Below are 14,366 nucleotides of genomic sequence, written 5' to 3'. Positions count from 1 at the left end.
GATCCCGGTCCCTCGGGGTCGGCGGAGCGTGTGCGAGGGCGGAGCGTGTGCGAGGGCGAAGCCAGAGTGGTGGAGGCCCGTAGCGGTCCTGACGTGTCACACAGACCTCTTTAGTGAAGCTGCAGCCATAACCCCGCAAATTTGTCTCTCTTTCTCTTCAGTCTTCTCCTCCTCAGCACCTGCGCATGGCTGCCATTACACAAACATTTTAATACAAAATAATCTGATATAGGCCACATTTTAAAAGGTCATGTGAACAGCCAAACAAAAAAATCGTATCTGAGCAAAAAATCTGAATCAGGCATTAAGACTTGCGGTGTGAACGTAGCCTAACTGACTTAATGAATGGCAAGTATTTCTTTTTGTAGCCTAGCTCAATGGATGGACATTAATGGGATAATTATTTCCTTTCAGCAATCTAATTTGCAAGGGCACTGTTGCTGCATCTAGGTCTTTTAAAAAAAAAAAAAAAACATTTTTTAGGATGTTTGAGATTGGTTTAAAGGAAAAACAACCTAAATCTTATTTTTCTTCCCAGACTTGATTACACAGTATAGCCAGACTATACTTAAGCACTGGAAATGAGATCCCATTATTCCAGCAACTTTGTCACCAGTTTGGGTCTCAGATTCACTAACTGCTCTGACTAGTTAACTTCATAGTTCCCACATTCATTGTCTCACGCTACGTTTACACGTGGCCGCCGGCTATTTTCAAACTGACATTTCAACCTGTCTGTTTTCTAAAAATATCGTGCACAGGTGTAAGTTTTCAGAAAAGTGTTAAGTTTACACGTACTCGTGTACATGTGCCGTCAAGAGCATGCCAAACCTGTAGCTGGCAGTGTAACGAGAAGCTCAAGCCCACGTTAGCCAATCAGAATCCTGAAAATAGCAACAACAGCAACAAATCACTTCCCCTCTCCCTCGGCTGCCTAAACCTCCTGTTTTCTCAGTTTACATGCAAACGAAGATTTCCAAAATCTCCACTCTGGCCGGAGTTTTTAGAAAGAATCGTTTTCAGAGGCAAATTCTCCGTTTGCGTGTAAACGAAGGGAAACGTCTCCTTTTGTCAAACTAACCATGGATATGTAAACTAGGTATCAATGTATTCTGTGCAAAGGTGTGAGAAGAAGGAAGACAAACCACTATTTGATCACGTTTAATCCCACTTTAATTGACCACATTGTAAAAACCCAAAGCGCTCATAAACGACCACGGCTTTCGTGGCGAATTACAGTACGCTTCCTGACGGACTGGACGTTTTGACACCAGCTCCCTCTGATCCCAGATGAGACATTTCATTATAACAAAATAAAAAAGGAAAAAAGAAATTCATTCACAAAAACAAAATCTCTTTGATGCAATTTTCTCCCCCCACCAAACAAAAGTATAAAAAAGTACTCTTCTCTCTCTCTCTCTCTCATCTGCAGACCACAGGGGAAGGTGTTCAGTGCTGTGTGCTAAAAGGCTGTTTTCACCGCCGTCTGAAGGTTTTATGTCCTTGAAAGACCCCGGTTGTCCAGATCTTTGACCTAAAATATATACAAAAAAAGGATTTGGTTAGAAAGGTCTACAAGTTAAACTTCATTCAAAAAGAGACTAAGCCAGCCTCAGACAGACTAATCTAATCTATCACCAGTCTGATTTTAAATGTACTCCACGTAGAGCTGCAACATTTCCATTTCATATTATCCATTAATACAGGGCTCGTCAACGGTTTTTAAGCCAAGGACAGCCTACACATGATGTATAAAATGCTAAGCTATTAAAATAATAATTGTTGGCATGATTTTTGTGTTTTATTATTAAACATACATGTGGAAGGCACAGTGAATCCTTAGGATTTTTTTTCCCCACAAATAGGCTTTGCTATTAATTTGTTGGATTCATGATAAGACATTTTAATTGTTTAAACTTCCAAAATCTGAGGCCCCCTAGATGCCCCAGACCCCCTGTTGAAGATCTCTGCATTAATAGTTTTAGTTTTTTTTTTTTTTTTTAAACAAGCTGAACATGACATCACAATGTCGTTGAGCCCAAGGTGACATCATCACAGGTCTGGTTTGGTCTAACACAACGTAACACAACTCAAAGATATTCAGTTAACTAGAATCTTAGACAAGAACAGTTGGAAATTCTCACACAGAACCATAAAACATGAATACATTTGGTGTTATTGATTGAAAAAAAGGACCAAAACAATGATCAGAATAGTTTATTAGTTTTCGGTCAACTGACTAATTGGTGAATTGACTGATGGTTACAGCTTTAACTCCCAAGTTTAGGTTGTAAAGATATGTTGTAATTCACCCTTCTGTAGCAGTTGTGTGTGTCATGATTTCTCACATTTCCCCAGAGGGATGGTTTCAGAACATCTGATCGGATCTTGGCCAGTAAACCCGTTTGGTTCCCAACAGTCCTTATTATATTACCTATATCATGTTATGATATTAAGTCAAAGGACAGGGTGAGGAGAAGAAGGGAGTGGTTTTACCTTGTATATCCTAACCAGCCAGTGCTCTGTTGTGTAGGCCTCCTCCAACACATCCAGCTCAAAGTCTTTGTTCCCAATCTCAGCGTTCCTCACTCTGTCATAACCAGGTGGGCGCTCTGCAGAGAAGATCGGAGGGGGGAGGGGGGGTACAGTAGTTTCACATTAACAAGGAGGACCAGCAACATCAACATCTCGTCTGCCGACAGTTCAGGAGCCGATACGCCAGTTCATCTTCGAGTTCTGGCACAGTAGTTTCCACTAGGGCTGGTCTATATGAAGGAAATCTGATAGCACCATATTCTTGACCAAATACATCAACGTTGATATTGTGACGATATTGTAGGGCGGACAATTGGTGGCTTTCACAAAAATATTTTCACAATGAGATGTGAGATAAATAATCATCAACAACGTGAATATAACGACCAAATGGTTAAAAGGCAAATATGATAAATAATAACAGCTAGAACAAACTGCCTCACTTTACTTTGCCTTAAAACCAGGAAAAGACACTTGCCATACAACGATATTTTGATATCCCAAATCTATGACGATATCTAGCCTTATATCGCGATATCTATATAAAATCAATATATTTCTATGTCTAACTGTGGTTAAAATATAGAGTATCATATGGAGGAAGGAGCTGCTTAACTAAACAGTCCTTTCAAAAATGCTTACGTTCCCAATAGGCCTCTGAGAGCAAGGTAAAAGTGGGTCATACGATGACGTAGAGGTACTCACTGGCCTCTGTGTAGACCTGGCCGAAGCGGTAGTAGCACATCTTGTACATGAGGCAGTTGAGCAGGACGGGCGAGCCCTCGCGGTCCACTCGGAACTCTCCGGTGGGAGTGTAGTAGTCGTGCTCCTTGATGTGTTTGCCCGTGTCCGTGCTTCCCCCGATACGGACCATCCACAGAAACTTGTTGATGTCTGAGGCAAGACAAATGGATCAATTAGACAAAGTGGTGCTAAAAATGCCTTCTGAAATATTATGGCTTACGTAACAGCAGTTTAGGGAGCGAGCAATGGCAATCCTTTATGCAATGAATGTGTGAGTCAAATATTTTCTTGTATAGTAAACTCACTGAACGGCAACCCCAGCAACAGCCTAAACGCACCAACCCCATTCAACATGAGTGGAAAGCAGTGTTTCCTTTAGGATTTCTTTTTTTTTTTAAGCAGTGGGGGCAGGTCTGTCCGAACAACAAACCCCGTTCATTTAATAGTCGACTCAGAAGAAAGCGAACGTTTCGACAATAAACTACATCAACACAACAGTATGTGGAGATAAACTGGACGGGCCCAATAACCTCTGAATAGTTCTACTTGTTGTTAAATAGCAATGTGAGCGGCAGCCAACAGGGGGTGCGTTATGTCGGCAGGATCATTTAAAAAGGCAACAGCAGCTACATTTTTTGGACAGCCCTGTCTGATACTGTGGTGGCAGAAATTTTGCCATGGTGGGCCGCCACTATAAAATCAACAGCGGAAACACTGGAAAGACCTGCGTTTTTTGCCAGACCGCCAGATTGCGGCCTTAAAAGCAACAGTGCTGTAAGTGCTTCTCAGCACTATTACAAATCCTTAGTTTTAGACTTGTATTACAAATGATTACGGATACATTTTAATGACATTTAATATGTTTAAGAAAATAATTCAGTTACGTGAAGTCTTCAAGTAATGCCCCTTTACAGCCAGTCAGTTAATCAAGAGGAAAAATAAATAAAATTCCGGTTGCACTGAAAACTTCCCAAAATACACCTGAGGATTCCTCTCCACAAGATTACGTGGTCAAAATGAGAACAGAGGGAACGAGGAAGACCGGTTTAATAAACACAGCTGTTGTTATGGACTCTGAGCTACTGAAAGGTGGGACGTACCATCTGAGGAATAGCCCGTCAGTCCTCCAAAGATGACCAGGACGTAACTGACATCCAGCTCCCTCATGATCTCATAGGCCCTCTCTTCTGTGGACGCCATGGCCTACAGAACACACAGCAGCCCAGTCAACACAGCAGCACTTCATACTAGAGCGAAAACCCGTCCAATTACAGTGTCTCAGAAATAATTATGATTAACAATATAGTGGTCTCTTTCAGTCACATATAAAAACTTTTGAATGGCTCCCAGTATACATCTTTTGGTTATATCTTATGTGACACAGATAATGTAATAACAGCTTATGAAGTAAACCGCGCCTTTTATTATCATAAAACACTACTTATGTTAATTTTCTTTTTTTTAAAATACTGGTTACTTCATACACAGGGTTCCCCAGAAGGTTACCCAGCTCACCTGTCCAACTCTGGAGATGTGTGTGTTGTTCCATGTGTTGTTGTCCACTAGAATGGTTCGATTTGCCATGGCGGTTATCTGATAGCCATAATCCCACCATGACATCACTTTGGCATCCTGTTAACACAAAACAAAAACTCAAAACCATGGAGCAGAGGCCCTGAAATCTAATGGCTATGACGGTGCATAACTCCTGATCGGTTTAAAATTCAGACAATTCAAGGAACTACAGGAAAGTTCTGATGTTTTTATTGGAATCGTTTATTAGGATTATAATTATTATTATAACTTTAGTTTTTGTGATAAATGTTCTGTGTTTGACTGTTCAATGTTCCACGCTGATTAAAAAAAAAAACAACACTTCCATGTTCTCATCCTCGCATAAGAATATAGAGCCGTTTTGATGGGGTCTCATGTTATAATGCTCCGTGACATGTATCTGTTACACAGGGAATATTAAAAAATAAATAAATCGCAAATTGAATCGTAATCGCAATATCTGGAAGAACAATTGCAATTTGATATTTTTTTCTCTCCAAATCGTTGAGCCCTACCCCCCCAGTTAAGAACTCCTTGCTGCCTCATTCGTTCTCTCTTGGGCTCGGACTGACCTCAGGAGTGTTGTGGCGGAGCCAGTAGTAGGCCTCTCTGAAGTCGTCAAAGATGATCCGGCTGCCGTCGCCGCCGCGGGCCGACAGCACGATGGAGGGAGAGGAGTAGGCTTCGCTGGTCACCCAGGTCGAGTGGAAGGTGTATGTGATGAGGAAGAAGGCCATGACCAGAATCATCCCGCTGGCAACCTGGTAGGAACGTGCAACACAGGAAGTCATCAGGGGCACGTTCACTCTCAGAACGGCGTGCACCGTGTTGCTATGGTTTCCTGGTTGAGCGACAGGTTTCCTCGGATGGTGTGGAACGGTGCGCAACGGGCTTTGAGACGTGTTTTTTTCTAGGTGTTGCAATCGACGCATCACGATGTGGATCTGGACAATTCTGCACTGATGCAGTGACAGACTAGGACAGACAAAGGCAGAGCGCCTGCGTACACAACAGGGTGTTCAACGCACCCCAGTTTCAGTTTAAAAAAAAAAAAAAAAAAAAAAAAACTTGTTGCTACATTTTGTCGGGGCTGAACGTGGACCTGGTTTCACCTGTCTGTGGGACCATCAATGTGCTTTTATTCTGACAACTGAAATATTAGATGGTTGAGGAAGAAATCATAGAAATACAGTATATGATTTTATATTATATATTGATTTTCTCTTTAAAAAAAAAAAAAAAGTCCCATGGCGTGAAAATTTCCCTTTTTGGAGGTTTTTCCAACATTAATATGAGTTCCCCCAGCCTGCCTATGGTCCCCCAGCAGCTAGAAATGGTGATAGGTGTAAACTGAGCCCTGGGTATCCTGCTCTGCCTTTGAGAAAATGAAAGCTCAGATGGGCCGATCTGGAATCTTCTCCTTATGAGGTCATAAGGAGCAAGGTTACCTCCCCTTTCTCTGCTTTGCCGGCCCAGAGAATTTGGTCCACCCATGAGAGAGAGAGAGAGAGACACACACAGACAGAGAAATGGCACATCCTAAGGAAAGCTCATTGTGGGACTGGCTCTAGTGGCTGTAATTCTGCACCAAGGCTGAAATTCAGGAAAGAGACTTCAGATACAGTATTAGGGGACCACTAAGGTCTATATAAAAGAGACTTCAGATACAGTATTTCAGGGGGACCACTAAGGGGGGACCACTAAGGTCTATATAAAAGAGACTTCAGATACAACATTAGGGGACCACTAAGGCCTATATAAAACCACTAAGAGAGACTTCAGATACAGTATTAGGGGACCACTAAGGTCTATATAAAAGAGACTTCAGATACAGTATTAGGGGACCACTAAGGTCTATATAAAAGAGACTTCAGATACAGTATTAGGGGACCACTAAGGTCTATATAAAAGAGACTTCAGATACAGTATTAGGGGACCACTAAGGTCTATATAAAAGAGACTTCAGATACAGTATTAGGGGACCACTAAGGTCTATATAAAAGAGACTTCAGATACAGTATTAGGGGACCACTAAGGTCTATATAAAAGAGACTTCAGATACAGATACAAAGGTCTATATAAAAGGGATACCACTAAGGTCTATATAAAAGAGACTTCAGATACAGTATTAGGGGACCACTAAGGTCTATATAAAAAGAGACTTCAGATACAGTATTAGGGGACCTAATATATAATAGGCCTATATAAAAGCATCCAAAGAGCACCATGTCATGGGACCTTTAAAGTATGTTGATTGTCGTCTTTCAGGCCTCCTACCTCATTTTTGATGGGGTAGGTGGCGTCCTGCTGCTTCTTGCTCTTCTTGTCTGGCCTGCTGACATCCAAATTCTTCATGTAAGTGGTTAGCACCTGGGACACACCGATGCCTGACAGGATGCACATGACCGGAGCCAGAACCAACATCAGACGCACCTGATGAGGCAACAGACAGGCAAGTAGGTGAGGTATAAAGTTCAAAATACACAGTACATCAAATAATCACTTTCCTAAATACATGTTTTTTTCATTCCCTTCCGCTGTGTTTAATGATGCGAGTGTGCCATCTTCTGGTGACTAATGATGCGAGTGTGCCATCTTCTGGTGACACTGTTGAAATGTCACACACCCAAAACCGATCAACAGCTCTCTGGAGATTCCTTGGAGACGAACACAGGGCTCTATACAGGACGTACCATGACAGCCGAGAAGTACATGCTGGTGACTCCATACATGATGATGAAGATCCTGGCGTCAGACAGGTTGTTGAAACAGTAGTAAAGACCAACTGTAAGAAAAGGTAGGAAGGTAACCGTCAGTCACAACATAGTCTAGATTGATGACCGTTCATTTCCAGGATAAAATCGCTGGGATGCGCGTCGTTCTCAAACTCTGTTCTCTTTGGGAAACAACAACAAACTTCCAGCTAGCGAGCTATATGCTGAAAATGCCATATTTTGAAGACAATTTGGATCGTGCAACAAGGCAGGTCTGCTTGGTTCTTTCGGAAAATGATTGTAAAGATTTACAAAGAATGTGTTTACGGCATTTCCTCTCTAACTGGGACGTTTTGGGAGCGATTGGTGGGATTGCTGGGGATGAAGTACACGCGGAGATACACTGGTAAGAGCTAATAATGTTTAACCATATATCAGCTAATTTAAATAGCTCACGTTACTGTACTGTGTGAACAGTTAACTTAATTTAAAATTGTATGTGGTGTTTTCTTTATTGCGGGGTGCAAATGTTCCACCAGAACAAGTTCCTTCCTGAGGCTATTCTACAGAGCCACCGTCGCTGCGTCTGGAGCTCAGCGCCGCCCAAGACGATTGTGATTGGTTTAAAGAAATGCAAACAACCAAGAGCATTTTTTTCACCTATCCCAGAATATATGTATGGTGTAGCCAGACCTTACTCCACAGAGCTGTGCAGATAGAGCTGGCAATGCGAGACTAGTCAAAATACACCAAGCTGTGTGCCTCGTTTGCATGAAAGATGGAGTGATCCTACATTAACCTGGTTCATAGATGTGTTTCTGCTGAGTGTGCACTTGCCTGGGAACATGAAGACCAGCAGCTGCAGGTCAAAGTAGTACGAGGACCAGGTTGTGGGCTGGTGCTCAGAGACGGAGGCGATGATGGGGATGTTGTTCTTGGCATAGGAGGGATCCAGCAGGGAGTAGAAACGACCGGTCCATGGAGAGATCTTACCTAGGGGGAAATATACTTTGGGTCAGTCATGGTCTAAAGTAGGGACGTCCCAACCAGCTTTTTTGGCCCACGATCCGATATTTTAAATAATGAATATCTGCGAGTCCCGATCGGATACTTGTAGTCGTTTAGGTAACAGAGCTGCACACCGTTTTTCTGCGTTTACAAAAATAACTAAGTAAACAAAGTAACTAAAGATGTCTTAAGCTTAATACATTTAACTTAGTGCAGCAAATTAGTTTTTTCTCTCTCAACACCAAAACAGCTTTCTTTAGGATCCCAGCAAACCCCCCAACCAAAGAAACTGTTTTAAGTTCCCCGATGGACAACGGAAACTAAAGTTAGTGATGCCTCTTGCGCTTAATAGTCAATCTTTGATTCTCTTCTCAACTCCGCTGTCGGCGTGATTTCCTGGTGGAATCAAGGATGAAGTGTGGAGAATTGGATTAATTCACTTCTGTAAAAAAATAAAATAAAAAAAACGGATGACTAAGAAAGACAGACTTTTGCCTCGTTGGCAAGGGCTGGTGAGTGGCCGCGCGCCATCTTGGTTTGAAAGTGTCGGTGTTGTTGTGATTAAAGGAGACGATCACTAGACGCTGATATTAAAGGAACGGAGTAAGGTAATGGGAGTGAACGCCAAACCCCGATGAGTTAAAACATGCCCATATCGGCTCCGATCAGATACTTGCGATCAGGATCGGGACATCCCTAGTCTAAAGCAAAAGAACTTCAAATCAGTTTTTCCACAAGAGCAAAGGAGAAGGTGGGGAAGGAGTGAAGCAAACATTTCCCTCCACTACCTTTGCCAATGGATCTACTGGTGCAACTTGTCAACCCTTCTTACCGGTCAGCATGAGAACAGTGCCCACTGACAGCAGCAGGAAGCCCACCAGGGAGATGACGCTCTTGAACAGCACCTCAAATTGCTGGGCGCCGAGTTTGCTGCGCAGGTAGTCCACAAAGGCGTGAATCTGGCACAAGCCAAACACACCGAAGGCTGCCATGTGCTCCGAGGACTGCACCGGCTGCAACGGGAGAGAGGAGAGGCAGGGAGGTCAACCGTGTGCCACACAACAGAGTCAAACACTGACTTTTGTATAGTAGGGCTGCTCGATTATATTTTGGTCATTGAAACTACAATGATTTAACACGATTACTCACTGACTTTTGGAAAGAGGTTGCATTTATTGAACTTGAAACAGTTCAAATCATAAGTGAAAACACCTTGAACCTTGAAATTTCCCTCTATACTTTTCCTGTTTAACTTTTTCAATTCCCCTTCAGAACACAAGACAAAATAAGAGTTTACTTGCTAGATTTAAATGTGCAAAATAATCGTTTTTCTCGATTATTTTGCTTTTGTGATTGTTCAAAATTCCACAAATTGCACAGCCCTATTCAGGGTACCTGCATGGTCTTGAAAATGTCTTAAATTATTTGAAAATTAAGGCCTTAAAAGTCTTACATTTCATTCACAAAAGGTCAAACATTTGTATTGTCCTTTCACAAGATTAAACAACTCCTTTATAGTTTCATCACAAAGCATGTATTGAGTACTACAATCAAATGTATTGATTCTTTTAATAGCCTAAAATCCTTTCTGAGATTCCATACTTTTGCCAGTATGTTCATGAAGTTGGTCATTAAATTTCATTCTAAATGGTATTAAAAAGGTCTTAAATTTCACAGGTGGAATCCTGGGGGTACCTTGCCTATTGTATTGCGGAGGCACGACCATAGTAGGGCTGCATGATATGAGGAAAATATCTAATTGCGATTATTTTGACTGATATTGCGATTGCAATGTGATTCACGATATTGAAGGGAATGATCATGTTTGTATCATTATTCTCATTTTCACTGACTAATATTAAATCTTAAAAAAAATAAAGTGATTATAGTGGGATTTTTGCAAGGATTTGTACCAAACAAAGATGTTTTCTGTAGTCTGTAGGATAAGATTTGTAGGCCAGGGTGTCTCTGCAGCACCACAATACTTCATTTTAGAAGGGTTTGACACATATTTTGCCTTTAACAAATATTGCGCCCCTCTGAGATTTGGATATTTCACTAGTCCATATTGCGATTTTGATAAAATTGTGATTAATTGTGCAGCCCTAGACCATAGTAACATGCATAATAAGATAGTAACCTTTCACCTTACCTGGAAACCAACAAAAGAGATCTGCATGGAGAGGATGGTGCCCAGGCAGTAGACTGTGCAGTAAGCCACGTAGATTCGGTGAGAGAATCGGCCCGTGAGCATCAGAACCAGCACGTGGAGGGGGATGAGGTTGATCAGGAACACATAGCCACCCCAGGAGGAAACCTAGACACACGCAAGCACCTTTTCAGGACCTCTATCAACTCGGAATTCACTCGATAAAACAATGTGCAGTTTTAGTTCTCCTCACCATGTAGAAGTAGGCCAGTGCACACATGGACGACCAGTACACCGAGCCCGTTTTCACAGCCTTGATCCACATGTAATAGGTCAACAGCATGCAGAAGATGGCAATACCTGACGTAGGACAGCACAGAGGGACATCATTTACAATCTTTCTGGGAGGATTTATTCAAATAGCGGCGAATTGCACGGCAGGTGAATACCTTCGTTATCATAGGAGCCAGCAACAGAGCGAGAAATATAACCAGGCACCACTGCAATCATGGCAGCAGCCAGAAGCCCAGCGCCTGCATCCTACACAGACAAAAAGGCTTTTTAGTGCCAAAAGGGTGTAGGGCCGCACGATATGAGGAAAATATGACATATCATTGTTGAATATAGCGAGAACAATATTACTTGTGATAAATAAACAGATATTAAAGTGTGTTCAGCTATGCATTTCTGCTGCTTTCAGTATTTTGCTGAAATACAACAAACTGCTTGTTGAATTTAAAACAAAAGGAAATAATTTCAAACATGCTTTTATCGAACAAATTAAACATTGATTTGAATATAAAAAAGGCACATTTATAGTTACATTATAAAGTGCAGTTTTCTACTGATAGATAGATAGATAGATAGATAGATAAAAACAAACTATATTGTGCAGCCCTAATAAGGGGTACATCATTATATCAATAAAGCTTACTGAACCAAATTTGTTTTGATATGCTGTTTTTTCTTCTTCTGTAAAGCACTATGTAAATAAAGTATTAAATATGACTGATAGGATTCTAAAAGGGGCACTCCACTCAACAAGCTCCGTTTACCTGTCACCAGGCGTACTAGTCAACCTGTAAAATCAGTTGTACAATGTCCTCCGCAGCTCTTAACATTCTAATAAATAACCCTGATGATGTCATATTTATCTTAATTTGGGCTTAAGACGCCAAATATTTTACAGTAAGCCTGCATTATCAACAGTTGGTGTGCCGTTCAAAAGATGTGGCCAAGGGGGGCCAAACGAAAGTCACTATTGAGTTGCATTATGGAAATTGTAGCATCGAGTGTTTTTGGAGTTTAACCCATACTAGTAAAAACAACTCATGATATCTCTGCTGCTTTGATTTTGACCACGCTTTTTTTTTTTTTTTTTTAATCTCACTCTTTTGTTTCCCTTAAGTGCAAAGCTAAAATCACAGAAATCACCTTAAAAGAAGATTAAAAAAGGTTTGGATTTTATAAAGAGTTTATAACAGTATTAAGAGTAAATGACAGTTTGTTTTGTATCTCATGATGCGTTTTCTACCTTCAACTCCTTGGTGAAGTGGTAGGTGACTATGGCGGTGAAGGAGGAGAACAGGGGAGCCAGGAAGACACAGACATTACGGATGTCAATGGTGATGTGGAAGAAATGTAGGGTGTGGTACAGGACAGCAGAGGTGATCATCAGTCCTAGAGAGAGAGAAGAGAGGGACACCAGACAAGAGGCGTTCAGGTAAGCTTTGCTTTAGTGCCAATAAAGGCAGACTGTAATAGATAGATAGTTGATATGCCCACATTAATCTACTTGTACTGTGCTCTCTAATAATTTTGTTCCGATTCCTACCTGGATAAATGGTGCCGCCAATGATCCTCCCCAGAGGATACCATGCCCGGTCGTCAAACCAGTTGTGAAACTTATAAAATCCTTCTTCTGCCAGGAAGCGGGTGGTACGGTAGTTAAAGTACCTGAAGGTCGAGGGAGGTGAAGGTGAGGCATTACTTTGAGGTGGAACATCTATTAACAATCCTCGGAAATAACCGCCGTGACAGAAGTAAGCACTTACGGATCAAACTCGTGGATGACGCTTTCGAACCTCAAGACGGAAAAGAGTCTGGTGGAGAACGCTGAAGAGAAAGAAAAGCACATGGATCAATGTGTCAATGTGTTTGGCTTTAGTATCAGCGAGACCTCGCTGCTCTGGTGTATGGGGGGGGGAAGTAAGAGGACTCACAGAGGATGGCAGCCATAGACAGGATGAGCAGCTTCAGCAGCGTGTCCTGTTTCTCATAGGACAAACGGAGGAAGCCCATTTTGGACATTTTGGCGAGGTTAGGACAGCTCACCGTACTACCTAATGGGAGGAAGACAAACACTGTTACACCTAGCAGGTACAAATAGGAGGACTGTGCAGAAAAGCCCAATGTTGCCAAATATAAGTTTCATTTTTAGAAGAAGAAAAAAAAAGATCCTGCTAATTAATCCTTTCAGTGTCAGGTTTTAAGCAAGCCAGATACACATAAAATCAAAGTCTTTCAACTTGAAAGAGTCAACTTCCATATCCAATCCAACCAGATAAGGCCACGCACCAAGATGTGGCGTCAGGAACCAGGAAGCAGCCACTCTGGAGAACTTCTGCAGGGATTTGTGCCAGTCTTCTTCTAATTGTATTTTGGAAGTTTTTGCTAAGCGAAAACACAAGCCAACAAGCTCAACAGAGCTCTAAATAAAACTTTAGGGACCTAGCCTTATGCGGACTGTTAACTGGTAGTTAACCAGCCTTTTCAACATCACAGAGCGAGGAAATGAACACCAGCTAATATTTGCTCACCGAGTTACCTCCTAACACGCATTACGCGCACATTTAAAATGAAAGCAAGCCTTGTTTTAGCATAGACAGCATCTTAAAGCTACTCAACATCAGGCCGGCTAATGTTGATGCTGCTTTCATCCAGTTAAAAGTGTGTGTGCAGCTAGCGACGCTAACCTGCTAGCTGCTGTATAATTCACAGCCTAGCCCTGCCCCTTTCCCCTGATATAAATATCAGCGACAGCTGCACACATGGTTGCAGGACAACAGTCTAAAATAAAAATTGGTGCTCCTAAATGAGCTAACAGATTTAATGTTCAGTAAGACTCACCCGCTCCGTTCCTGTTACTCACACTATGCACACACAACCTTCACCGTGACCGAGTCCCGCCCCAACCACGCAACGCTGCGCGTTTATTGGTTAAACGTCAGTCGACAGTAATCCCACAGAAAACTGATTGGTTCGCTGGCTGTCACTCACATTTGGTTGCCTACATTGCCGCTGTAGTGTAGTGACGTGTCCTTAGTGAGGAGAGACGTGTCGCCCCCTACTGGTACACAACTTTCCAGACAATAAAATGTCAGTCGTGCAACCAACCAAAGCCAAATATAGTAAATATTAACTGTTAACAACTCTATATAAATATACCAATTAGTTCAATTGTATAAAATCAATCATTTACAATCTGGAAGCTGTCTGTTTCTCCTAGGGTTCGGATTCAGTTCAGCCTATGGTTCAGATCACATGGCTTTTTTGTTTTAATTCATTTTTTAATGATGCATGTTTACTATTTCAGAACATATAGCACTTTCCAGAGTGATAAGAGATGGCTCTGGCACTTTCTATATATTGTGGATTGCATT

The 14,366-nt window shown here is 41.8% G+C and overlaps 1 protein-coding gene across 2 annotated transcripts; it reads right to left on the bottom strand.

Annotated features, from left to right (window-relative positions):
* Positions 1–1,155: 1,155 nt before the first annotated feature.
* Positions 1,156–13,932, bottom strand: stt3a (STT3 oligosaccharyltransferase complex catalytic subunit A). 2 transcript variants are annotated; one of them, XM_028596123.1, is made up of 18 exons: positions 13,834–13,932; positions 12,927–13,046; positions 12,759–12,819; positions 12,539–12,660; positions 12,239–12,384; positions 11,154–11,244; positions 10,958–11,064; positions 10,708–10,872; positions 9,388–9,568; positions 8,385–8,540; positions 7,527–7,618; positions 7,111–7,266; positions 5,406–5,594; positions 4,795–4,911; positions 4,380–4,482; positions 3,241–3,429; positions 2,497–2,612; positions 1,156–1,534 (listed from the first exon to the last, which is right to left on the bottom strand). In XM_028596123.1, exons 2-18 carry the CDS (start codon positions 13,012–13,014, stop codon positions 1,496–1,498), a joined length of 2,118 nt encoding a protein of 705 aa, XP_028451924.1. In that variant the 5' UTR covers positions 13,015–13,046; positions 13,834–13,932; the 3' UTR covers positions 1,156–1,495. The 2 variants fall into 2 exon arrangements, with proteins under 2 accessions (XP_028451924.1, XP_028451925.1); XM_028596124.1 differs by lacking the exon at positions 13,834–13,932 and adding an exon at positions 13,282–13,823.
* Positions 13,933–14,366: the final 434 nt, after the last annotated feature.

This window comes from Perca flavescens, chromosome 13, assembly GCF_004354835.1.
Source record: "Perca flavescens isolate YP-PL-M2 chromosome 13, PFLA_1.0, whole genome shotgun sequence".
Lineage (NCBI taxonomy): Eukaryota > Metazoa > Chordata > Actinopteri > Perciformes > Percidae > Perca > Perca flavescens.
Note: the sequence above shows the minus strand (reverse complement) of the source record. Positions and strands in the feature narration are given on the sequence as shown.